The following is a 26,607-nucleotide window of genomic DNA, read 5'->3' as shown; positions in this document are numbered from 1 at the left end:
ATTGTGAGACTTATATAACCTAGAACTCTGATACCAACTTGTCACGACCCGGATTTTCCACCATCGGGAGTCGTGATGGCGCCTACTAGTAAAAGCTAGGCAAGCCAATCAACTAAATTATTTGCCTTGTTTCCATTTTTGAATTCGTTAACGGTTATAGGCTAGTTAGTAATCAACAAAATTTAACAAGCGGAAGATTCAATTTCAAGTTATAATAATCATGTTAATACCATTCCATAACAAATCTACCCAAGATTGGTGTCACAACTTCACAGACTGTCTAAGAGTACTACAAATAAAGGTCTGAAAGAAATAACAAAATACTGTCTCGGGGATTACATAAAAGAAACAGGAAATAGATAGAGGCCTGCAGGACTACCTCGGGTCACTTGATGAACAAGGAGCAGAAATCTCACTGCGGTCCGAAATCTACAGCACTGAGATCTGCACAAAAGAGTGCAGAGTGTAGTATCAGTACAACCGACCCCATGTGCTGGTAAGTGCCTAGCCTAACCTCGGCGAAGTAGTGACGAGGCTAGGACCAGACTACCAAATAAACCTGTGCAGGTAAATAATGTACGACGGAAAATAGAAGCAAAAATATACAGTCAAGGATGGGAGGGGGAAACATGCTACGGGGAAATACCAAATGGCAACAGGAGGACACCAGTTAAATATATGGAACACCATAATTTAATTATCAACAAGAATCAGAAATCAAACAAGTACACGGCATCACCCTTCGTGCTTTTACTCTCATCCTCACCATAAAAATCAATATAATCTGCACGACATCACCCTTCATTCTTTTACTCTCGTCCTTACCATAAAAATCAATATAATCGGCACTGAATGGTACATCGTGCGGCACGACATCACCCTTCGTGCTTTACACTCTTCCTCACAAAAACAATAAATACAAACAATAAGGGCAAGGAATAAATGAATTATAATAAAATTCCGGCAAGGGAACAATATCGAAACAACAACATCCCGGCAAGGGAACAACATTAAAAGCCACAACGTCCCGGCAAGGGATCAATACCATAATCCTCTTCTCATCTTTCACATTTAGTTCACACTTGCTTCACAATTTGAGCCAATTCTCTATAAGGTTCAATTGCCAATTTTCTTTCCACAACCTTTGCTCAACAATAGCAACCACCACATTAAATATGAACAATACAACAGAGTCACATTAATCATAACATAAGACTCACGGGCACGTTGGACACCAACATATAGATACTCGTCACCATGCATATACGTCGTACTCAACAAATAACACATAACAAATAGGACACAACTCCTAATCCCTCAAGCTAAGGTTAGACCAAACACTTACCTTGCTTTGCAACCAAATTCAAGATTCCAATAAACCTTCGCCTTGAAAATTCGTGTCCGAAGGCTTCAAATCTAGTCACAAATAATTTAATATACTCAATACAAATAGTAGAAATTAATTCCATATGAATTTACTAATTTTCCGGATTAAAATCCGAAATTGAACTAAAAAATTGCCCGTGGGGACCACTTCTCGGAATCATACGAAACTCACAAAATGTGATAACCCATTCCTATACGAGTTCAACCATACAAAAATTATCGAATTTTGACATCGGATTGGCTTTCAAATCTTAAATTTTCGTTTTTTGGAAGATTTGGTAAAAATCTGATTTTCTTCCATAAATTTATGGATTCATGATGTAAATGAGTATGGAATCATGATCTATAAAGGATTTATGATAAAGAACAATTACCTCATTCAAATTTGTGAAAACCCCTCTGAAAATCGCCCAAACCAAGCTCCCCCAACTCTATTTTTGTCAAAAAATGGCCAAAACCCCCGTTTTATAGCATTTTACAATTCGGGTGCCACAGGTGGCATGTGGCGCTGGTTCCAGTAGCCAAAAATAATCCCGGCGCCATGGATAGCGCCCCGCGCTACCCTGGGCGATGGGAAATTATTTTTTCCCGACACAAAAATGAACATAACTCTCTCATACGATGTCCGAATTGGACGATTCTTTTTGCTATGGCTCCGAAATTTTGATGCGGATCTAATGCTTCAATCAAAACTGAATTTGGAGCTCATTTGCGTAATATGATGCCACTTATTCTTGAAGAAACGACATCGAAACATTCTTGAAATGCCCAAGTTAAACTCCATCAACCATCCAAAATCCACTCGAGACCCTCGGGACTTCAACCAAATATATCAACAAGTCTTAAAACATTATATGGACTTACCTAGGGTTTCAAATCATTCCAAGCAATGTTGAAACGTCAATTCACACCTCGATTCGGACTTATGAGTTTCAAACTTTTCAATTCACAAAACTTGTGCCGAAACATATCAAATGAATCCGGAATGACTTCAAATTTGGCACACAAGTCATAAATGACATAATGGAGCTATTCCAACTTTCGGAATATCAATCCGAGCCCGGTATCAATAAAGTCAAATACGTAGTCAAACTTTAGAAACATTTAACCTTTAAATTTCTGTTTTTTTGTTAAATGGCTATAACTTGAGACAAGGACCTCCAAGTTTGATTTCGGGCATACGCCCAAGTCCTAAATCACGATACGGACCTACTTGAACTATCAAAACACGTATACAGGTCCGTTTGCTCAAAACGTTGACCGAAGTCAACTCACTTGAGTTTTAAAGCTATATTCCACATTTTAATCCATTTTTTCCCATAAAAACATTCTGAAAAATTATACGGACTGCACATGCAAGTTGAGGTGAGGTAAAAAGAAGGTTCTTAGGCCTCGAAACACTGAATTTATTTCTAAAACAATTAATGACTTTTTGGGTCATCACATAAATTTCGTAGCAAACAAATTAAGTCTTTTGTCACAGTAAAACACCTTGTGGCAAAATATAAAGATTGTCATATAGTTTATTTGTCGTGGCAAAAGATTAAGATTATTTGCTATGAGTATATATTTCGTAGCAAAAAAGTATTATCAATATAGCTACAATGCAGAAAACATTCGTAGCAATAAGTATTATTCCTTAGCCACAGATCATATAAAGTCTATAGCTAACTTTTAATTACGTTACATTTTGCTACGGAAAAAATTATAGTGGCTAAAGGGTTTAGCTACGGAAATTTTCATATTTAGCTATAATATATTTTGTAGCTACATATGCAAAATATTGTAGTGCTACTCATAATCGTTAGAATACTTTGTGTCTTGCTAATAAAGATACTTGAAATAACTTAGTTTAAGTAGAAGTAGCATAATAGGTTTTAAGAATTAGTATTTTGAGTTTAATTACTTGTTGGCTTGGAATAGTTCTCATAATTCCAAGGTCCAAAGAAAAATTTAATGCATTATTATTTTTAACTTACTAGATAAATATATTTTTCACATGTAAAATTTATTCGGTACGGTTCGGGATTTTTTCGGTTTATTTTAATAAAATAAAAAACCTACCCTAATTATCGGTACGGTTATAGATTTATATAAAAACCTACGGATTCTTAAAAAGAAACTTAAAAGTCGGTTCGGTTCGGTGCAGTACGGTTCGATCGGTTTAGTCGGTTTTCAAATATCCATTGACACCCGTATGTTGATGAGTGATAACAAATAAAATTTCTTGGCATTCTCTTGAGGTTGGGTTCGTGCCTCGCTCGCACGGGCACTTCCTTACTAGTCTACTTATATTTTATTATTTTTACCTAAAGCAAGCAGGAGACCGTCGACATCCCTTCTTGCCGCCCAAGGGCTATTTGGTCATTTCAGTCCAGTTGTGTATTGAATTCTCTATTATGACCTTATGGATAACGTGCGGCTTAAATTTGGGAGGGTTACATAGTCATTTTCACTTATACAACCTGCCAACACCACTACACAGTAGGGGTGTTCACGGTTCGGTTTGGCCGATTTTTGATTAAAACTAAAATCAAACCAATTTAATCGGGTTTTAAAATTTTAAAACCAAAATCAAACCAAATTACATACAAACCCTCGATTTGGTTGTTGTTGGTTTGGTTCGGTTTGGTTCGTTTTTTCGGTTCCTAGTAAGCTAATGATAAGTCGATAATAGTAAAACAACACTAGACAACAATCTGAAAATAATTTCTTAAATTTATGCTTTTTTATATATTTATTTCGGAATTAAAAGTTTATTTACATGTTTATACGAAAAATATGAACAAAAAACAAACTAAAAGTTTACTTTCTCAAACTTTAGCTACTATAGTCTTGCAATTTGAGTTTGCTTTCTTTACTCTTGTTGTAGGTTTTTTTTTCTAACTCTTTTATTAGGAAAAAACATGTGTGTAGGTTAGAGAATTAGATTCTTTTAAGGAAAAGAAAATTGGTCCATTCCTATTCTTTTGGGCTTAGACAATCTTTTAAGATATAAGTAGGATAAATTAAAATTCAAAATAATAATTAAAATGCATAAAGTATTTAAAATTATTTGCGAAAGATATTATATTATATATCAATAATTATTAATATTTTTATATAATTAATCGGTTTGATTTTTTCAATTTTTTATAATAGAACCAAAATCAAACCAAATATTATGATTTTTAAAATTTAAAACCAAAACCACTCCAAATCAATCTGTTTATTTTTAAAATTTAAAACCAAAACCACTCCAAATCAATCTGTTTACTTAATCAGTTTGATTCCGTTTTCGGTTTGCATCGGTTTTTGTAATTGTCTCTCTCTTCGGTATTCTCAACTTATTCTCCCGTTCCTCCTTGGAATTTGCACTGCTTTTGCATTCATAGCTTAAATTAATCAACTTCTGTTTGTGGAAGCTCTACCAACTTTTTCACAGGATAAATTGGGGTTTGGGCTACTTCGTCGCTCCAACTTTGTTACGTCAAGGTAATCGCTTCGACGCTTCGAATCAATTTAATTGACTGTCTATGCCACGAAGCTTCATCTCCGCTCTAGATTTGCTGGGCTTTTCCATTTTAGAGAAACATTCTGTCTGACTTTGCCCTATTTTAAATTTACATAGTTGTCGAACCTCTTGCTGAATGATTTTATTCTGCTTCGTTGGAACTGAAGAAAAGGGGAAATTTTACAATGGTGTCTGAATTGAATTTTAGAATTTTCGTGGGAATTTATTGTGAAAAATGGATTTTTACCGGAATTTTATTGTGACGATTGGTATATAAAAATTATTTTTATTATTCTTTGCGGCGGGTAGGGGGTTAGTTACGTTCTTACGACTCTGGGTGTGTTTGGTATGAAGGAAACCAATGTTTTCCAATTTTTTCATGTTTGGTTGGTTTAAATGTTTTGGAAAATATTTTGCTCGTTAACTCATTTTCTTCCAATTGGAGGAAATTGTTTTCCCTGTCAAGAGGGGGAAAACATTTTCAAAAGTCCTTCTCAACCTTCTCCGCCCTATTCCTTATCCTCACCAATCCACCCCACACCCACCCTCAAGAAAAAAAATTTATTTTTACTTTTTTTTAATTTTAAAATTTCTATTTTTTTCTGCACCCCTCCCTACCCCCACCCCCACCCCCTCCCAATCCCGCACAAGAAATTTTTTTTATACTTTTTTTGTGATTTTTAAATTTCTGTTTTTTTTTCTGCACCCCCCTCCCCCGAGAAAAAATATTTTTATAAAATATTTTCAGTTTTACTTTTTTCATCTTTCGGTTTACGGGTTCAAAATTTTACAAGTTCCAAAGTTATGAGTTCGGAGGTTTATGTGTTTCGAAGCTTACGGGGTTAGAAATTATAAAGTTTACGGGTTCGAAATTTTGCGGTTCAGAAGTTTATGAAATTTGTGGGTTCAGAAAGTTGTTGGTTCGAAAGTTTATGGCTTTATGTTTATTGTATCAAAATTATTTATGAATACTCTTGAGAAAATGTTTTCCTTGATTTGCGTACCAAACATCGGAAAATGAATAAGATTACTACTTGTTTTCCAAGAAAACATTTTCTTGGAAAACATTTTCCACGGAAAATATTTTCCTTCATACCAAACACACCCTCTGTGTTCTGAAGATTTCTGGTATTTGCATCAAAACAGTGTGCCTCTATTTTTGATTTTTCGCATAATCTTTTCAACTTTAGTGGTTATGCACTGCATTCGACAAACCTCTAAATCGAAGTTTTAAATAATGAAGCTCTTGCAATCATTTTCAAGACTGAATGGGAAAATTGGCTTATTGTGATGAACACTTTTGTTGGTTATTGCACATTCACACACGTTAACATAATAGCAAATCTAATAGGGCCAGGGGAAGAGTTTGTTTTCATTAAAAAAAATACATTTTGTCGTTACTGGTATTCTACAGGTGCCTTAATTATCTTCTGATCTTCTTATTAAACTATCTTTTCCAAATGTTTTACATAATTATATGGATTAAGTTTTTCCTGTCTTCCCTTGGATGGACTGCTTGGTCAGTAAAGTAACAGGCATTTAGCTATACACATGGCCAATTAGTCATTAGTGAAGCCGAAGTCAATGAAGGTACTACTGGGAGAAATTGAAACCTTTGCTTCACATGAAAGGGAAAATTTACTAAAAGATGAGACTTCCAAGAGGAAGAACACCTGCCAATTCGTGACAAATTTAGCATTATGCTACTAAGGGATTAAGTTAATCCACTTGAACTTACTTGGGAATCTTGAAATGAATTAATTCTATAAAGAGATGGCTTCAAGAAATACTTGTTACCCTGTGTCCTAATTTCAGGAAGCTTTCAATGTAACACATTGGCTTTGCTTATAACCGGACAAATAGTAGGCTTATCTTGCTTGACTACAATGGTCCTAAGATGCATGAGGATGAGGTTATTTGCTTGTTGATGTTGATGTGATTAGAAAACTTGGTGCTTACTGATACTTCTTTTTGTCAAGTCGATTCTTGCTTAGCCCTATACCTCCAGAAATTTTTAAGTAAAATACTATTCATGGCACGTTGTAAATCTGAGTTTTTCTGCTGATAAAATATAGGTGTGAAACATTCTTGTTGCTTCTCAAGAATATCACTTTTGTCCTAATGTTGGCATGTACTATTTTTGACTTGCTAGAGTTTCTTAGCTGTGCTAAGGATAGTAAACAACCTCCTTATTAGTTAAAAGTTCTCAAATAAGTTAAACTTGTTATAGTGCTATCTAGAATTTTGTTAGAGAACTCAGAGGTATGAATGTCAAAAGCATGTTGATTTTTTCTTTTACCATATGATGTTAGAGACTGAAAAATTGTAAAGTTCACCAAATTTTTCGTACTGTTTCTGTTATCTTTGACATGTAAAATGAGTCACTAGCTTAGATGAGTACTTTGTGCAGCTTTTTACTTCCCTTTTTTTTTTTATCATTATTACACACAAAAGCTCCATTTTTCCCGCCTATTGGAGCTCCTCCGAAGCCTTTTTATTATCATTTAGTTATTGCTCAAGCCAGTATTGGTGGTTTGGTGTTGCTCTTTGCTTCTTGTGTTAATTACAAAAGCAATAAATTATAATGGTTAGGCAACCTTTTTATACAGTTTGTTAAGATATACAAATTAATGTTTACGTTCAGCTGAATATTATACAAGGGCTACTTTGGCCTTCTCCAAAATTTTACTGAAAGCTAGAGCAACTTGACCGGTGGTGCAATATAAGAACTCCTCGGTACATACATACCAGCAATTAATCTGTCTTCCGTCTGCTTCTGTTCATCTTCTTTCTTTCTCCACTTCATCTACAGATTTCTTTTTATGTTAAGTTTACTGATTTTGCTGCTACTTCCGACATCACCGATTATTGAAGGTCTTTGTGTAGGAAACCTGGTACATAAAAGAATACTAGACATAGGACGACCCAATATGATGTAGAAACTTATACATGTGACATATGGTCCTATAAGACCAAAATGAACACTCGTACACTGAACATAGGTCGATAAGGCCATACAATTTTTCATATACACGACATCTTTCTACAAGCCTCCAAGCTTATGGAAACTTGTCTTTGTGGTTCTAGCTTAAAATAGTACTCCCAAATTCTGAAAGAGAGGCCAATATGTAGTTACAGTAGTCATTACCTATTTATCATTAATCACTAGCTTTGTTAGAGCCTTGGAGATAAAGCAGCATATGCACTTTCCTTAAGAACGATGAGAATGAAGCTTTACAACTGATATTTTATATACCAAATAAGGCTATTACAGCTACTCGCACATGATTTACTTTGCTTTTATGATTATGTATTTGTTGGTGAGCTTGTGGTTACTAACATCTTATTGATGAATAATTAGTAGTGACAGCATATCTAATCCTCTGGTTTCCTTGTCTCTTCGCCGTGTTCTCCCTATTCTCTGTTGGCTTCATTTTTCAATCTACACCATATCTTCACTCTGTTTCTTCTACCAGGTGTGTTGATCCACTTTTCTCTGTCAATTTATTGGCAACTTTTTGGTTCCGCCGTTTGCTTGCTGGCTCACTTGAAGTTAAATGAAATAATTACTCACTAAATTTAAAGTAATCCTTTTTCATTTGAAAAGAAAATCAAATGTAAAATGTATCACTTTAAACAACAACAACAACCCAATATATCTTTAAAATTAATCAAATTGAGGCCTTGTAAAGAGATACTTTTTGGATTCACATTAGATATACTGATAGTGTAAACATCCACGTAGTTTAACTGGTTGTAGCATATTGCTTAGCTTATTTTTAAAGTTATTTCAATAATATGCTGGGTGGAAGACTTATTACTTTTGCCTATTAGTAGTATATATTTCAACTTTTGAACAAGAAGCTGAAAGGAAAAACCTTCGGGACAAAAATAAATTTTTACTATCTAACTTACGTGTTGTATTAACTCTGTTGAAGTATTTTTCCATTCAATTTGTTTTTAACCTTTCCATGTACTGTTCATACCAACAATATCCATGGATGAAAATGTCATATCCATGTTGTTACTTTTTCTTGTTTCTTACCACAAAGGAATACAGATAACAGAGTGAGAGAGGTTTAAGAAGATGTGGGAAGGGCGTGTGGCATCAGGCAGATATTAATAAGTGATCGATATGTGAACAAGCTCTTTTCGAGCACTGGTTAATGCATACAAACAGCCGAACTTTCATCTTGATTACCATTTCAATTCTCAGAGTTATAACATTAGTGACAACCTCTAAGGTAGTCAAATCTCCTGCTTCCTTTTTTTTTAAAAATAGCAGTTGGTAGAAAGTCACAGTTGGTTCTTCAATTTTCTTCACTTCTAATCAACCATCTTGCTCACTCTTAATCTTGTGAATGTTCAGTTCCCTGCTCCTATTCTTTATGTCATTCTGAAATAAAGCTGTGTTAGAGTTGTTAACCAATTCCTATTGCCTTCTGATTTAAAACAGAAGCTTTTGCCTTTACAGCTGAATATATTCTGCAGTAGTTTTGCTTAACTGGTTTCTATATTCTTAATCATATACATTATACCTTAAATATGTCTCCTCAAGTTCCTATATTTTACTCTCCAGTATCTTTGCATCAGCATTTAAGTAATTAAGTCACCTAATGTTTCTTTAGACCACTGACTTAACATACTACTAAGTATAACAATGACAACATAGAACTAAAAAGAAAAAAGGCTTAGCTACCTGCTAAAAGACTAAAAATTAGTGGATGAGAAGCGATGTTGCCGAAGGAACATATGCCTGGGATGCATCCTTGAAAGGAGTACATGAAAATACAATCATTTTGTGGCCAAGGTATATAGACATGGTCAAACAAGTCTTGGGATGAGTTATAATTTAGGGAATACATTTAATCAATGTTTTCTAGGACAGAAACATGTGGGGAGGGGAAAAAGAGAGTTGATCAGAAAAAGAAAGCAAGGTTGATCGCGTCATGGTAATAGTCCTATAGCTTTGATCTGTGTCTCATATTTTCACCCATATTTATTGATTTATCGCTGAATGCTATGTCCCTAACTGCAGGATTTTGTACCATTTCTTTGAATTGTAATTTAGACTTTGATTGAGCAAAACTTTTTATAGTATATTTCTATGTTGATCAGATGAAAAAAGTCATCGACTCAAGAAAGTGCTAAATTTTCCACTGAATCTCATTGTGATCATCAGGTTTTAGATTATTTAAGCGATTTGATACATGAACATGCGGAGTATCAACTTTGGTGATCTTAGCCTACTATATTCTATGTTTTCCTGTGTTATTTGCCTCCCATGTGCTGGATACCTGCAACATTAGTCCAACGCATTTATACAAAAGAGCTGAAAACGTCTTGGATATATCGAGCTATAAAGATACTTCCTCATTGCAGAAGAACTCTAACTTTGTTGTCACTTGTATTTCTTTTTTAACAGTTACATAAGAGCTGCTTAGTTTCTGAAATCTTCCCAAATAAATCACCAAGAGGGAAGGCATTGTTTCTCTCAAAGAACTGCAAACTACAGCCTTACTGCAAAGACCAGTTGGTGGGGAAGCCTCTCAAAGGTACATTCCTTGGTCAAATCAGGCAAATTCAGTTAAAAAAAATCATGCATTCCTTTCCTTCACTCTTTATGGTTTTTGGTTGAACAAGCTTTTTTATTGGAGGCAAATTCAAGTAACCAACAACATTCCTACCTTTCATGAAACCATTAAACCAAAAACACTTAATCTGATACTTTTACTTGATTATAAAGAATATTTGTATAAAAGTAATACAATTAATCATCCATTTCACGGAATTTTTTTCACTACAGTTGTTCTTGCACTTCAATTGTGTGAAAAACATTCTGCTTCAACTTTTTCATACTGGGTAACTCTGTCTACAAAGGTAAGAAAACTCCAAAAATTCTCTGCCTAATTCTCCATTGACAACTCGAATAATATCTAATTTGACGCCGAACATAATGTGACTAAGAAATCCAACGAAGACCCAGTTGATAAACCTAAGAAAACTCCAAAAATTCTCTGCCTAATTCTCCATTGCCCTCACTAGGGTTTTCACGAAGATGCCTGTTGATAAACTAAGAAATCAACAAAGAAGTGCTACTGTGGCTCTTAAGATCCGAAAGACGAAGGCAGAAACTCTTAAGCATTCGGTGAGCTTTTATTTCCTTTTTATTTTTCTGGTTAAGTCTTATTTTTATCAATATATTGTGCACATCAATTTTTGATTAGTAAGAATTGATAATGGAGAGTCTTCTGTTCGCTTACATGTGCTAGCTGATTCTGATTTATTTCTGAAATATAAATTCATTAGTTGATTTAATAATGAATTGTTGGTTTACAGAAGACATCATGGGTGAAGGATATTTTGTCGGATGATATCAATCGGCAGCTAGCGGGGACCTCACAAGTCCGGAAATTGATTGATATGAGTATGACTAAACATGGTCCAGGCTCACAACTCTCGTACTTGGTTGATATCAGAAGGAGTTTTCTTGTTCGAGAAGTTAAGTCTTTTGTTTCTCGATTTATTAAGTTTCTGAGCAACAAAGATTCTTGGCAGCTCCAGGTAGAGAATTAATTATTAGCTTTTTAACGAACACTTGCTTTATCCTTATGGTTTTGCATTCATAGGTTGAAGCTGCTTGGGCTATCACCGAGATTTATCATGATGAACTGGGTCCTTGGATTATTGCCCCTTTTGTGGAGCCAATATTTCAAAAACTGTATACCAATCAGGTGTGTTTTAGACCCCTACGACATGTTGTATTTTCTTTCCAACTATAGGCTGATATGTGGTTTTCTGAATGGTTGGTTTACAGGAAAGTCTTGAAGTAGTGGTCGCTGGTATTTTGTCCCATCATACACTTCCGCAGAGCATAGCAACCAAACAATTCTGAACACTGCTCTCTATCAGTATGACTAAGCCTGCTCCGGGCTAATTTTTTTATTCAACTTGCCTATCACTTACTTTGCCAATTTTTTTCCACAGATAAGACACTTGATCTTTGCAAAGCTATGAAGTTTAGTGTTATTCTTCGATTTGCTCAGTTTATAAAGATGCCATATGTCCCACAGCAGCTCAAGGTAGACAATGATGTGTTGTTGATTACCTTTCTGCACCTTCTTTAGCGTCTTGCGGTTCTAGCTTCACACTTGCTTTATCCTTATGGTTTTACATTCATAGGATGATTCTGCTTGGATTCTCGTACTCATTTTCTCTCGCAACCTCGCCGAAATATTTGATATGGATGAATATGAGCTGGTGGTGGAAGTTATTGTAAAGCTTCTGGACTTTCCAGATGAAAGTCTTTGTGAGAAGGTGTGTTTTATAATTGGAAGAGCCCCCCCCCCCCCCTCCGGGTCTCCCGTACCCACATGTTGTATAAAGATTAGTCGGCTGAATGTATTTTCTTTTCATCTATAGGCTTTGCTGGTAGTGGGGCAGATTGCTGCCGGTGATTGTGATTGTCTTCTTGACCATGGCGCTTTGACTCCTTTGTTGAACAAGTCAAAGGAGGCGAACAACAATTTTCCGATGCAGAGAGAAGCCACGAGAATTTTGTCTAAGATTTTTAAAAGCAAGCTGGATCTTCCATCTGAGCAGGTTGGTTAATGACTGTTCAAAAGTTTTTACGCCTGCAATTGTTTAATTCAAAATATTGCTTTTCCTTGAGCATTCAAAATACCATCACCGTGGGTGTACCATCTGCCATCACCTTAAAAAAAATGATTTACTCCATTTATGTGACACCTTTTCTATTTTTGAAACGACATTCAATTTCTATGCAATTTTCACAACTTTTAAACTATTCAGATCTTAAACTTTGATGTAATGTTTCCTCCATCGAACTAAGTCGTTGCTTAACTTCTTCTTTCTCATTGCAACATGAAGTATACCTAGAATATGCTAATAGTCCATCCTGCCAGTAAGATTTAATGTTATACCACAATCAAAATCTCAATAGTATTAAGTGTTTGAACCTACCAGCAATACGGAAAAGGAATTTCATTGATAACGATAGACGAAGAATGAACTTCTATATTGATGAAATAGTCTGAACTCTGGACTTCTAGTAGAAAGGAATCAACTGTAAACTATTATGCTGGATAAAATCAGGATTTAGATTATCTCAGGGATCGTACCTTCAGCAATTAATTTACAACCTGGGACTTTTCTATTTGATGCATCTTGAATGCCTGAAAGTTATTCATCTCTTCAGTCATTGTTTGATTGTGAATTTTGATGTTGATGCTTGAAGAGATCTATGAGTAAGCATCTTATGCAGAGAGACACTATGAAATAAGTGATACATGTTGGCTCTTATTATTTGGCTTTGACGGCTATAATCTGCTTGGATATAACCTTAACCAAGTATGACAAATTCCTTCAGTGACTACCTGTCTTTCTTGATCCATTATCAACTACAACATTATTATACATTTTGATGCCTTGGCTTGTAAATACATATTCTCAATCACAATTTACAGCTTCCTTAATCTATCATGAACTGCAACATTATAAAACACTTTGATTCCTATAAATATTTGTTCCAATTTCTCAATAACAATTTTACGACTATTCAACCACTCAATTCGTTGCTTCTCCGTACATAATGCATTTTCCAACATGCATACATTCACATGTAATAAGATGTAACACTGAATGATATGTATGCACGTCTAATGGAAAATCATCATGTTTTAGAACTACAATCAATATATGTCAAGTAGGCAAATTCTCAATGCCTTAAGTTGTTGGATAGACACTCGAGAAGTAATGCATTTTGGAGGAACCTAATTCTTTGATAATTTGAGTACAATTTATCCATTAAAGGTCTACAATGGAGTGCATTGCAATCAGAACTTAATCCTTGGATAAAATGAGCACATTTTATAAATTAAATGTCTAAAGTGGAGTGCACTACAATCAGAAGTAGGCATATAACCAAGTACTCTAGTAGTTACTTGAATAATCATTGAATTTCAATTCCACAACTACAGTAATTCTTACTACTGTACTTCTTCTTATTGCTTCTTTCTTCCTTTCGATGTTGTTGCTTAATTAAAGCGATGTACTATCAGTTTTAACTTTCATTTATAGATTTGCTGAACTATATTGAGGAAGTTTTCTCAATCTTGAAGAAGATTGATTTAGAGCTGATCCCTCCTTCAAATAAAAAGCTGCAAAAACTATGCCAATATTTGCCCAAAATCATTTGGCATTGAGGAATAATATAAAAGAGATAGAGTTGACAATCAACCTAGAAACTTTAATTTAATTCAACAAGCTATAGTTTCTTTCTTCACAAATATAGCTGCTTGTTTCGAACTTCTATATCGATGCAATAAAGGCCTAATGTATTTTTGTGCTTATAAGCTTCGAGTATAGACATATAGTTATTATTTCCTTTCTAGTCTCTCAATGTGGTATGATCGTAATGCTCTTAAAACTTCAGCACGACATATAAGGAATACTATTGTAAAGCTTTATGGTAAGCTCTACCCTATGTCAAGTGGCAGAAGAATTCTCACCCCTACTTAGAAGTGTGAATGTTGCCAAAACTGAAATCAATAACTGCACCCTTCCCAAAAGGCCATAAGATCCCTGCCAAACAGAAGAAATGAAGTTAATCGTCATTACACTTTATCCAGCACAACCCTTTACTTGGCTAAAAAAGCTAATCAGTTTTGAGGTTGCATCACATCATAAAGCACATGTTTGCAATATTAAAATCATATAGGATCCATGCATCTTTCAGCACTATCTTTTCAAGCTTTGTGCAGTTCAATCATCTCATACTATGCCGACAATACTTCAAGGAACCAGCTTTGTTGAATATTAACCTTGAGAGTGTCTACTTTAATGAAACATATCAAAAAACTAAGAAGTCAAAAATCAAAGAAGTGACTTAAATTCAGGACCTATCTTATATCGTCAAATAAATTGGATTTGAAATTTTTAAAAGAAATAATTTGTTTATTTTTGAAATGAGCAGAAAACACTAGCTATATCATGCCTTTCCTCAATAGTCCTCCTATATTATTGGAGGTCTTGAATGTAAATATCTCTCGATGTGTCAATTTTAAGTGCTTTTCAAGACTCTATTTGTAGCTTGCTCCAAATAGAGAGCTAATTTCATATTGCTGGAAATTGGAATAAACCCTCAGAGGTCCTCTAATTTGGTAAAAATGAAAGAACGAACTTATTTGTCTTTACATTACTGATTACAATTCATTTTTCAGGTTATTTCAGCAGTCTATTCTCTTTTAGAGCTTCTTCGTTCAAATGATGATGAGGTGCTAACAAATGTATGTTATGCACTTTCTTACTGTATTGATGGTATATATGGCATTATCCAACACCACGATAACTTCAGTCTAATTTATGACCGGCTGGTTGGACTCCTCCGGTGAGTAGAATGTTTTAGTTTCCTCATTTAACCTACTTTTTCATATCTAACTTATGGTTGAATCTGATATGTACGTCAATTGATGTTTCAGGCACGAGTCTTGTTCAGTGATAATCCCCGTCCTCAAAATAGTTGTAGGTATTGTTGAAAGAGAGGCGAGCTGGTATTGTAAGGTACATGAGTCTTAAGGAGCTTTTAGAAGCTTTCGTGCTTGAATCCAAACGCTTTGATGAATTAACCAATGAAAATAGGAACGAAATAAAACAAAACAAAATAAAATGATTGAAAGGTGGAAACATCATAATCAGTATGCATTCAGATGATAATTCGGCATGTTCCTGAATCAACTTCCAATTTGATGTTTTCCTTTTTAGTTCATTTCTTGACTCTACAACACTGGGAGGGGGGGTTTATGTTCGCTAGTGGATTTAGTCTGGGTTCTCTATTAGCATGCTACAAAGCTATCATTTTTATTTCCTACACAGCTACTATTAGTTTTTTTTTTCAAGTTATTGTACTAGTAGTCAGCAACCTATGTAAATCTACCGTTATCGACAGTGGTTGTCTTAGTGTTGACTTTTCTGTGCAAAAAAACATATAATGATCAAAATGGCTATCGAATCTTGTGCTTAGGATCGACACACCCCTACCGCTTCTCCCACCTTTCCAGCTTCATGAAACTTACTCCCATCCACCTATGCCCTTCATGTGGAAAGAAATCCTAGTACCTCACAGTAGTGGAGACACTCCTGTTACATCTACCACCCCCAAGCTTCTAATGCCTAATTTCTAATAGTCTCTGTATTCATTAAAGCTGTCCACCAAACAAGATTTTAAACAACATGAATGGGTGTAACATGCTATGTGCCAAAATTGTTGGATGGGTGCATTATGCAAAGACCGCTGGAATATTTTTCTTCCTTTTTTTTTTTATTGTTAAAATGTAACTGTGTCAGGCATGCATATTGCTTTGTTTTTGACTAACGATAACTAACTTCACCACCCAGTTCAATCCTGCTGACCTTGGTTGCCTGGTGACGTTGCTTGATAACCACAACGAGGACGGAGACGTGGTCAACGACATTTGCAGCATTATCTGTGGCGTTGTCAGTTGTGGGAATATGGAGGTATGTCTTCAATATTTAGAAGGACAGCTAAAATATTAAGCTCCTGTGTACATTATCCTCATGCCTTCTGAGATCTTAACAGATTTTGCTCTTGGGGTAGTTGAGTAGGTGAATATGAGATTGAAATAGTTGGTTGTAGTATTTGGAATAGAAATGCCCCCCAAATTTTCTCTTTTCTTTTTCTTTTAGTGAAACTTCTCATTGGATGAAACCATAGCCATTTATCTGAATAGTTTGTAATTGTGAGCCGGATGTGATTGCGGCTGGATTTATGAATAAACTGGTCAATTTGATTCAAACTGATCGAGTAAAAGAAATCAATGATGCTGCTGTCGAAACAATTAATATTGCTATTGCCAGTGGGAATGATGCTCAGATCAAGTATGTAACCTCTTTTTCGGGGTGATGATTTCTCTGACCTCGCTGATATTTTTACTAAATTTCTCTGTATCCTTGTGCTTTTGGCTTTAGGTACTTGGTGGATATCTCCTGCATAGAGGTTCTGTGTGATTTTATTGCTTCGTGCTCTAGTGAAACATTTATGAAGGACAGTTTTGAAAGTTTAGAGAAAATCTTGGAGTTTGGGGCTCAGTCTATTGACTATGCTCGCCGGATTGAAAAGAAGATTAAAAGCATTCACACTTGCAGTTGGAGTTGGCCTAGGCAAGTACCGTTCTATTTTGGTGAGTTTTTGCAGAAATTGGACAAGTATCTGGGAAGGAGTAAGCGGATGGATCTCAAGGATATGTTTTGAGTCTTATTTACATTTTGTTATCCAAGTAAATTTAAGTACCATGTAGAATTATAGATTTAAATTAAAGTATCCTGAAATTCTACGCACAATTCAGTGTGTAATTCAGTTAACTATCTAAGTTTGCTATTGAGAATATGACAAATCCAGTCCAAGAATCTAATATATTTGCTGCAATGCATCATTAATGTCCCCACCCCACTTCTGGGGCATGAGAATCTTGAGAGAAGTTTCACATAATGTTTCCTGCAATATTAAATTTTGAATGTGATGTGTTTTCTCGGATGCAAGTGCGCAACGGTGCATGCTTGTTTGCTTTGCAATATATTTTGTTCTCTACTTTGGAGTTCTGGTTTATTGACTTTTACAACTCTGTCTTACTTATTGAGTTGCATTAGAACTTAGTTATGTGATACTTCTCTGAAAGGAAATGTATAAAAGGCATTTTCCTTTTAATAAATGATGATGCGCAGTCTTATTTGCACGCTCATCGACTATTTCATTAGGCTACCCACTTGTCTTAGATAGATGAGAAGAAATCATCTAACGTTTTTTAACCGCACTAAGATTTGAACCCTGATTTTTCATAACTATCATCAAACTACCTCTCACTATTCGCATGTATAGGTAACTCCTATCCACTTTGGTTTATAACCTGATTGGCTTTTACTTGCTTGTATTTGGACCGTGACTTTTCATAACTTTCAATTCATTTCATTGACTGCTAGGTCACCTTACTAATGCTTAGAGCGCATAGTTGCCTGACAATTGAGCAATATTACGTTCTACTCGCTTCATCATGTTTTCTGGTTACACCAACACCTTATGACAGCACGCAGTTATTGTTTTGTTACTTGTTGCTCTATTTGGAAACACATCGTCATTGGGAACCAGCTCTTGATTTGTGATTCTCATTGTTAATGTAGATAAATGTTGTGTACATTAAAAGAGAGGCTATTCTTCTTTCTGACTTACTAGACAGTTTGATATAAAAGAATGATTCAGTGTCAGTGAGAATGATTTTCTGACCACTTGAATCGATGATTGGAGCATTACTCCATTTATTTTTATGTCGTCTGTGAAGTCCACACTGTCCACCCTTCATGCCTCTGCTATTGAATCGTTGACAAATGTTGAGTTATCATATGTACGACACAGACATGATTTATCCATTCGGCAAAATTTGTAAAATTCAACAAGATAGGTGAACGAAGACAGTACCAAGTTTTGCGGCAAAACTTGTGAGAAATTGAAACAAGCGTGATTTGTCCATTCAACAAAACTTGTGAACAACTTAACAAGAACAAATGTTCTACTTCACTGCAATTGCAACTTATAAGTTCATAAGTCGTCGGTTGAGAGAGCTGCCCTAGCAATCTGAGAACTATAACTACTTACCTTCTGAGTTACTAAGCATAGCCATGAAATTCAGACTCAATTAGCATTGGCCTTTTAAAACGTGAAGAAAATAAGCCTGCACCATAGTTATCACCTGTGATGGCTTGAGAGGCCAGTAAAGACTCGATAGTACAGATCATAACATACTATTCTAACATAGAAGAGTAGGCTTTGAAGGGCAAAGTAGCTTACTAGTAAAAGCATTTAAGGAATTCTTTTGAGATGTGTCACAAATAGACATCAAATAGAACACTCAAATGCTAAAAGGTAAAACTGACATCAAAACATTGAAAGTAAGGGATGCCACAAAATTTAACAAAAACTTCAAGAAGTGTGACCCTCCTCGGCAGCACCTTCAAAAGTTTCACCAGCCATGAGATCTGGTACTTCATCATCATCGTCTTCTTGTGCTGCGGCCACACCTGCAGCCTCACCTGTACCTGCAGCAGCACCCTGCTTCTGGAATTGCTCAGCCAACTTCTTCAAATTCTCCAAATTATCAGGACCTGAAAAATTTGTAATTTTTTGAAAAATCAATATATGTTTAGTTGTTCAAAAGCAGTGGTCATATCTAAACTGCAGTCAAAATAATGACTACATACCCAATTGGTGAATAATTTGAGGAAGGATATCCTGCAATTCTGCAAGAAGAAAGAAATATAGCTTAGAAATTGTCATGCATCAAACAAGAAACAAGAATGAGCGCCTTATCACCAATTCCGAGAGTTCTAATACTAATATGTGCTCAAAACATCAAGCAAAAGGAGGTAAACAGTAAGGAAGCGCATATCCTCAAACAATCAAGAACCCTTCTGAAAACCAACAGAAGAAAATGCTATTTTTTCTTTTGGACATAGTTTATAGAGGTAAGCTGTGGTTTTATTCACAATGTAGCAGCTACCAAGTAAAACCAAGGCATAAGGAAAAAGTAGAACACGTACTCTTTGTCTGGGGAGAACCACTAACGACCCATGTGTTTGCAGCAATAGATGCTTGAACTGAAAAGAATTCAGAAAAAAAAGGTTATTAAAATGGCAAATGGCAAATGACAAATGACTAAGCTAAGTGAAAATACAAATATATTTGATACCTTTGGGGTTAATGAATTGGATGACAACATCCTCCTTGAAAATGTTGACTTCTTCAATAGCAGGAATGGCATTGACACCTATTCTTTTCAAGCTACTAAGAATCCCCTGTCCAAAAACAGTAGCTTGAAACAACAACTTGCATAATGATACCTGCAAAAAACTAGGATCGGGAGTAATGTTCAAAGCCTAAACTGAGATAGCCATAAACCCACAATTGAGTGATAGAATTGCTAGTGATTGAAATCCATACGGATTTGACACTTGACTCAGGAAGAAAACAAGCAGAACCACTAGCCTTTAAATGTTGTTTAGCATGATTAATTATTGTTCGGATTAATTAATTAGCAAACCGCTTCACAACTTCAAAGCTTGGCGGGAGAGAAAAAGATTCAGAAAAACAAAAGTAGAAAACAAAAAGTGATACCTCGTCAAGCAGATTTGGAACCATGTTTGCCGTGCACTTTCACAAAAATCTATCTTTTCCTTGATCAGTCAATCTAAGTTAGCTTGAGCTCAAAGATAAATTCAACCTCAAAAGTGAATGTACTTTTATCTGCTGTGACTTCTGCTTTCTTTCCCAGTGCTTCAATCTCTGTGCAAAACCCATATGCAGGATCCTTTTAGGTGATTCTGATGAGCAAAGATTTCATCACCAAGCAAGGCTCATCGAAAAAATTTAGCAAATATAAACTGCTGCAGTTATCAGCTCTACTAGATAAAACTGTGGGCTGGAACCTTGTGTATTCCAGCATCTAACATTGCTTTTCTCAAGGCAGCAGCATGATCCCACTTCTCTGCCCCAGCATAAATGCTTGAGAGTTGCACATATCGCCCAGAATGATTCGGTTGCGACTTAAGCAATAGTTGTGCTACTTCATTTCCCAGCTCAATGGCTCCATGAAGTCTACAAGCACCCATCAGCGCACCCAAGACAGTGGCATCAGCTTCAAAAGGCATCTTTTTTATAAAGTCGTATGCTTCCTGCAGTAGCCCAGCTCTCCCTAAGAGATCAACCACACAACCATAATGTTCCATCTTAGGTACAATTCCAAATTCATGCGACATTGTTTCAAACAATTTAAACCCCAAATCAACAAGCTTGGCACGCGCACAAGCTGATAGAACTGCCACGAATGTAATCGCATTTGGTTGCAGCCCCCTTGCTCTCATCTTCTCATACATCATTAATGCCTGCTTCTCTCTACCATTCAAAGCTAGGGAAGAAATCATAGCATTCCAAGCACAAACCTGCTTGATAACCATTGCATCGAACACCTTTGAAGCATATACGAAACAACCCATCTTCCCATAAAATGCAATCAACGCGGTCGTCATGAAGACACTCAACTCCTCATTCTTTACCATGTAAGCATGTACTTGCCTCCCTAAATATAACGCTACACCAACATCCAAGAACGTGCAAGAAGAAAGAACACTAACAAAAGTAGCCTCATTTGGCTTCAATAAACCACACTTCACATCCTCATGAAGGATCATTCTCCGGAAAAACTTAACAGCAACTTCAGAGCACCCATTCTTCATGTACCCATGAATCATACTAGTCCATGAATAAACATCTCTGTAAGGCATGCGAGAAAACATCAAAAAACCCAAACTCATATCCCCATTTTTCCCACAAGCATCAAGGATCGCATTATACGAAACAACACATGGTTCAGGAATTTCATCAAACATCTTGTGCGCACTCCCGAGTTCACACGCCTGAGAATACAGCCCAATAAAAGATGTACACACGTACGGGTCACTCAACACCCCTCTTCTCAAGACTTGACAGTGAAGGGGTTTGCCTATATGGGAAGCCAAATGGGGCGGGAAAGATGAGGCTGCTTTGATAAGGGAAGGGAAAGTATGGCTATTTGGTTGAGCTTGATGAAAAAGCATGTGTGTGAAAAGGATGAGAGTTGTTTGAGGCTGGGAAATGTTGAGGTAAGCTCTGATGAGAGTGTTGTAAAGAAGTGTGTTGATCCATTGAGAGGTAAGGAGGAGACGGCCACTGGTTGTGAGAAGGGAATGGATTTGTTTGATTTGGTTTGAGTGTTTGATGAAATGCTGCAGAAGTTGGAGCATATGTTCTGGTTTTTTAGGCTTTGGCATTCCAACTGATTCTAAACATGTCACAACCTAAGCTAACGGGGAAGTAATAAGCAGTCAGACACATTTTTCGATACTTATATTTTTAAATTTGTTTTGAAAAATTTGATTCGGGCGAAGCATGGTTTTAACATGAAAATGTTTGGACATAAGTTTTTAAAATATATTTTAATTTTTTTTAAAAAAAATATAAAACATGACTTATACTCCTAAGTTTTAAAAACTATCACAAATACCCAATAGTACATTGATCAATAACATTCATTATATTATCGCAAACCATAATCCTGAATATAAATAAATTTGGTACAAAATTATCATTTTTATAATGAACTACATAATATACTATCAGATGACCAAAAAAACAAAACAACATTGTTACAAAATAATAAATGGTAGGCTCTTTTATAAAATACAAAAGTTTGGAGCAATTTTAAAAAAATGTAAATAGTGATATTTTAGGCCAGAACCAGTTCTTGAGTTGGTTTTGGATTTGAATTTTGGGTTTTGGGAATTTGCCAAAATGTAGATAAAATCTATGGCCAAGCATGTATTTGCCAAAAAAAATTCAAATATATTTTGGCAAAATTTATGACCAAACGTTTAACAGCCCAGCCCGCTAGTGATATTGTCCGCTCTGGGCCTAGGCCCTCACGGGTTTAAAATGCTTCACTAGAGTCTAAGGCTTGTTAACTTATATACACAACATTCCTCTTGTGTTTGCCGATGTGAGACTCTGTTTATAGTCTGGGATGTTACATACACCCCTCTATGGACTCAGCGTCCACGCTAAGGTTTCTAGTGTTCGGCTTCTAGTCCTTCCTAACTAAACTCCATTGGAAAAAATTCAACAGATTTCTCTTTATTGTCATTTAAATGGTTCCAATAGATAAAATGACAAAAATGCTCTTATGGGGTGGGTTTAAAGTAGTCATTCTTAAATATACCCGAAGCAATTTTGATTTTTTAAGTATGCCAAATATTAGTATCTTTTATCTTTGTCAAATATTTAACAAACTGAAACTCACGTTTGGTGGTGTAATTTTTCTTACTTTTAGTCTATTTCTAGTGTTGGTGCAATTTTTTAGGTCCAATTTCTACGGAGTACAATTTTTGGTCTATTGATGATCTATGATGCAGTTTTTAGTGCTGCAATTTCTAAGATTGACAGGACTTGAATTTCCTAGTATTTCTAGTTAAAATCGTAAAATCTAATAATCAGAGTTTATCAAATAATTGACGGAAACCAAAAGTGCTCACTTTTGGCAAACTCAAAAGGACCAAAATTGCTCTAAAGTATATTTAATGGATTATTTTAGACCTAACCCAAAGTATAAGGCGTCATTTTTGTCATTTTCTCTATCAAAGTGACAACTTTGAAAAAACCGTAAGTATCCTTGTTGCCTGAAGCACAAGTCTTCGAATGATTCTATTGCCTGGAGCACACGTACTCAAGGGATTTTAAAATATCTAAACCCTATAGTTCAAAAATATTGTCATTGTTATAATAAAATTTTGTTGGTTAAGCAAATTATAGGACATTTATAACTATCGCATAAATATCGATTCTAGATCTATTATCTGTTTATATGTGGAGCCAGTACGAGGCAAACTGAAATGTATTTGGTTGATATTTATATACAGGTGTTCTATATATATATATGCTAAGTAGAAACCTACAATATAATATGAAGCAATGTTGTGTCTCAGTTGAAGGAAGGAATCTGTAAAAGGGACATGACGAAATTAAAATTCAATGACAAAGTTGTTGATCTACTCACCGAGTACTTCATATTTCAAGTTTGTAAAATTGGTGTGCATATTTGGAATGTGAAGACCTAGAGACATAAATTTATGTTTTCATCCGGAGAATAAATTAACATGAACTCTTTTTTCCTTATTTTGTTTCGTTGAATTTTTTCAGTGAGATTTTTATCGGGGATGCTAACAATGTGTATTGCAAAGAATTATGTTGTTATGGTCAATTACAAAGTATGAGACTCGAATCCCACACCGATATTGCAATAATGTTAATATGGACTTTATATAGTCTTGGGCTCTCCTGCCTCAATAGCTAGCTTTTGAGGTGTGTTCTCCCTGAATTATTAGGTATCAAAACCACCCACCACCCTCCATGTGCACCATGCCATAGAGGGTGACACCAGTATTACAGTGTTCGCCAGGGCAGAAATATCTAGCCCACAACCAGCTGCGAGTGCCTCGGCACCTGACTCGAAAATGGCTATTGGAGTGAAGCCTCGAGGACACTTGGATGCGAAGCATGGTGGTTTTTATGGTGTTGGGAGTTGCGAAGACGATGATGCAGAGCATGTATTGAGGTTTGTTATGGTCAATCGTAAGGTGTGGGACTTGAGACCCGCATCGGTATCGTAATATGCTGATGTGGGATTTATATAATCTTGGACTCTCACACCTCAATAATTAGCTTTTGAGGTGTGGTTCTCTCTGGGTTGTATATGTATTATTCTTTCCTTGACCAGAGTTACGAATTTTTTCTAGTAAAATTTTAATTAGGTATATTCTTTATATAATGGAAGGGTGTATATTATGAAATATTGTACCAAATGGATGTTTGTTCCTTATTTATGTGACGATAATTTTTTTTTCTAATTTAAGAGATATTTTATTTCTCCTGAAATAATATACAAGGTGGCTTAGAGCTCTATGTATTGGAGAGAAACTTCTCGAGTAAGCTTCCTCCAAAGTTTCTCGGTAGGCTTCCTTAATCATTTAAGTAAATAGCTCTAAGTTAGCAAGCTATTGCAGCAAAAAAAAAACTGCAGTGGAAGAAATCCTTTTCTTGTTTGGGTAAGAAGGAGCAGAAGCAGGAGAATGAGGAGGATAAGAAGATCTGGTAGACAATGTATATATTCAAAACTTTTGAGAATGGGGACAAAAGTAACACTAATTCTTTATACTGTGGAAAATTCTTGTACAACTCTCTATTGAGAGGCACAAAACGAGTTCAAACCTCTAATAAGAAGGTAAGACTTGCACCAAATAGGTGTTGTGGTCAAACACACACGCAAGTATATACAGTCGTTAAGTAATAAAGTGACTAGAAGTCGGATGTCGGACTTACACGGATTTGTTATCAACTATTAACTAAATTAGACTATCATAATTATCTAAACAAGATTTAAATCAAAAAGTAGTAATTCTAGACTAATTATAATAAGGGAAAACAAATGGTGAACTCTGAACAAAAGAAAAGTAAATTTAAATATTATCAATTAGGTGAAAACGATCTAGGGTCATGGAGTATCTAACAATCCTATTGTATTTTTTAATGGAATTGAATAATTAATTTTTCTCTTCTTTTTGTTGACGGGTTTAATATTGCTCATAAGAATCTGTCGAGTTCTTACTCGCCTATTCAAGCTAATCTAGCGCATACATGTCTATAGAGTTAGAATCAACAAGAATGTGTTCATAATTCCCGTATAATAACCAAGAAAGGAAATTAGCATATGTCTATCCTAATCGCTAATCAATTCCCCGATGCCCAGGTTTAAGAACTTGTTCTACTCAATCCAATATGTGTCACACCTCCTTTTTGCCCGCCCCGCCCCGAAGGGTTATGCGTGAGAGAGTTTTTCCAATTTAAGTGACAATATTCGAAATGAGATTATTTATTTAATTCAGAGTCGCCACTTGGGAAAGGTTTGGCTTTTGGTGTCCCAAGTCACCGGTTTATCTTGAATCCCAAATCGAGGAAATTTTCGACTTTTCCAAATGAAGTCTGCGAACCAGAAATTCTAAGTAAGGAATTCTGTTGACCCGAGGGAAGGTGTTAGGCACCCTCGAATCCCGTGGTTCTAGCACGGTCGCTTAAATTGTTACAATGGCTAAATATCTGATTTAAATACATGTTACGACTTACGTGCTTTTATTAAGTTTAAACCGCTTTTATTATTATCATGTATTTTTATAGAATTGCAACATCGTGAAAATGCATCTTGAACAACGTCACAATCAATGCACCCGTAGTTGTTAACGCATTTCGACTCCGTTGAGATTTGGATTTGGGTCACATAAATGCGCACCCGAATTTAAGAATGTAATTTAATTAAGTCGCGCCTAAAGAGTCTAACACGTTATCATCTTTGGGGAAGGCAGTGAAATTCGCTAAACAGCCCGTCACGAATTCTAAGTATTTATTATGGTTAATTATTGAGGGCCCCACAATTTGCATTTTTATTTGGCGAGGCTCGCCTCATTATTTCAGAAGGAATATCCTAAAATGACTACATTTCTATTATGTTCGTCTCTAAAAATAGAAGAAAAAGATACGTGCTAATTCAATTGTATGCTTTGGCCAAATCCGGATTTTTATTAATTATCTGCTTAATCATTTACGAAGTGAAGAAGCGTTATACCTCATGGGACATGCTTTTAATTTGATAGAAGAATTATATACGAGATTGATGAAACACTATACTTAACCCCGAATACTCCTCGAGTTAAACTTTGAATTTGTTTAAGCAAAATAAAGTCACTCATTAGATTGTGCTACTAATAATATTCAGAACTCATCCTAAAACTGCCTACCGAAACTGAAGCTCCTAAACTTAAAACTGTGTTGTACTCAGCAAGATCTTTCAAGAAACCATTCACCCTACATGCTCAAAACATAACTTGGAGGAAGAGTTTGAATTAACAATTCTACAAATGATAGCACATTCCATAAATTATACGACTACATCATATGTACTGCCATCAAACCATATCGCAATGTTAGACAAGAATATTTTCGATTAAGTACAAACTTACTAATGTGTTTTCTATTGGACTACAAATTAAAGAATTTATACAACTTT

At 35.5% G+C, this 26,607-nt stretch overlaps 3 protein-coding genes across 6 annotated transcripts; 1 reads left to right on the top strand and 2 right to left on the bottom strand.

The window, feature by feature from the left end:
* Window positions 1–4,644: 4,644 nt before the first annotated feature.
* LOC107805513 (importin subunit alpha-1b) lies at window positions 4,645–17,310 on the top strand. 4 transcript variants are annotated; one of them, XR_012702190.1, is made up of 14 exons: window positions 4,673–4,860; window positions 10,305–10,434; window positions 10,686–10,759; window positions 10,925–11,027; window positions 11,219–11,613; window positions 11,697–11,790; window positions 11,867–11,961; window positions 12,062–12,196; window positions 12,302–12,481; window positions 15,121–15,287; window positions 15,379–15,460; window positions 16,295–16,414; window positions 16,648–16,795; window positions 16,886–17,310. XR_012702190.1 is itself a non-coding variant. In XM_075237062.1 (13 exons), exons 7-13 carry the CDS (start codon window positions 11,893–11,895, stop codon window positions 16,922–16,924), a joined length of 792 nt encoding a protein of 263 aa, XP_075093163.1. In that variant the 5' UTR covers window positions 4,673–4,860; window positions 10,305–10,434; window positions 10,686–10,759; window positions 10,925–11,027; window positions 11,219–11,613; window positions 11,697–11,790; window positions 11,867–11,892; the 3' UTR covers window positions 16,925–17,310. The 4 variants fall into 4 exon arrangements, 1 of the variants encoding a protein (XP_075093163.1); XR_012702188.1 differs by lacking the exon at window positions 10,686–10,759 and having other exon boundaries at window positions 4,645–4,860; XM_075237062.1 differs by lacking the exon at window positions 16,648–16,795.
* A 1,423-nt stretch (window positions 17,311–18,733) lies between these two features.
* On the bottom strand, window positions 18,734–20,232 carry LOC107764413 (basic transcription factor 3). The gene is made up of 5 exons (XM_016582978.2): window positions 20,079–20,232; window positions 19,654–19,804; window positions 19,505–19,561; window positions 19,166–19,204; window positions 18,734–19,069 (listed from the first exon to the last, which is right to left on the bottom strand). Exons 1-5 carry the CDS (start codon window positions 20,100–20,102, stop codon window positions 18,888–18,890), a joined length of 453 nt encoding a protein of 150 aa, XP_016438464.1. The 5' UTR covers window positions 20,103–20,232; the 3' UTR covers window positions 18,734–18,887.
* A 133-nt stretch (window positions 20,233–20,365) lies between these two features.
* LOC142172939 (putative pentatricopeptide repeat-containing protein At1g10330) lies at window positions 20,366–21,769 on the bottom strand. The gene has a single exon (XM_075237061.1). The coding sequence runs from the start codon at window positions 21,767–21,769 to the stop codon at window positions 20,366–20,368; it is 1,404 nt and encodes a 467-aa protein (XP_075093162.1).
* Between the last annotated feature and the right edge of the window lie 4,838 nt (window positions 21,770–26,607).

Source organism: Nicotiana tabacum, chromosome 18 (genome assembly GCF_000715075.1).
Source record: "Nicotiana tabacum cultivar K326 chromosome 18, ASM71507v2, whole genome shotgun sequence".
NCBI classification, from domain to species: domain Eukaryota; kingdom Viridiplantae; phylum Streptophyta; class Magnoliopsida; order Solanales; family Solanaceae; genus Nicotiana; species Nicotiana tabacum.
Note: the sequence above shows the minus strand (reverse complement) of the source record. Positions and strands in the feature narration are given on the sequence as shown.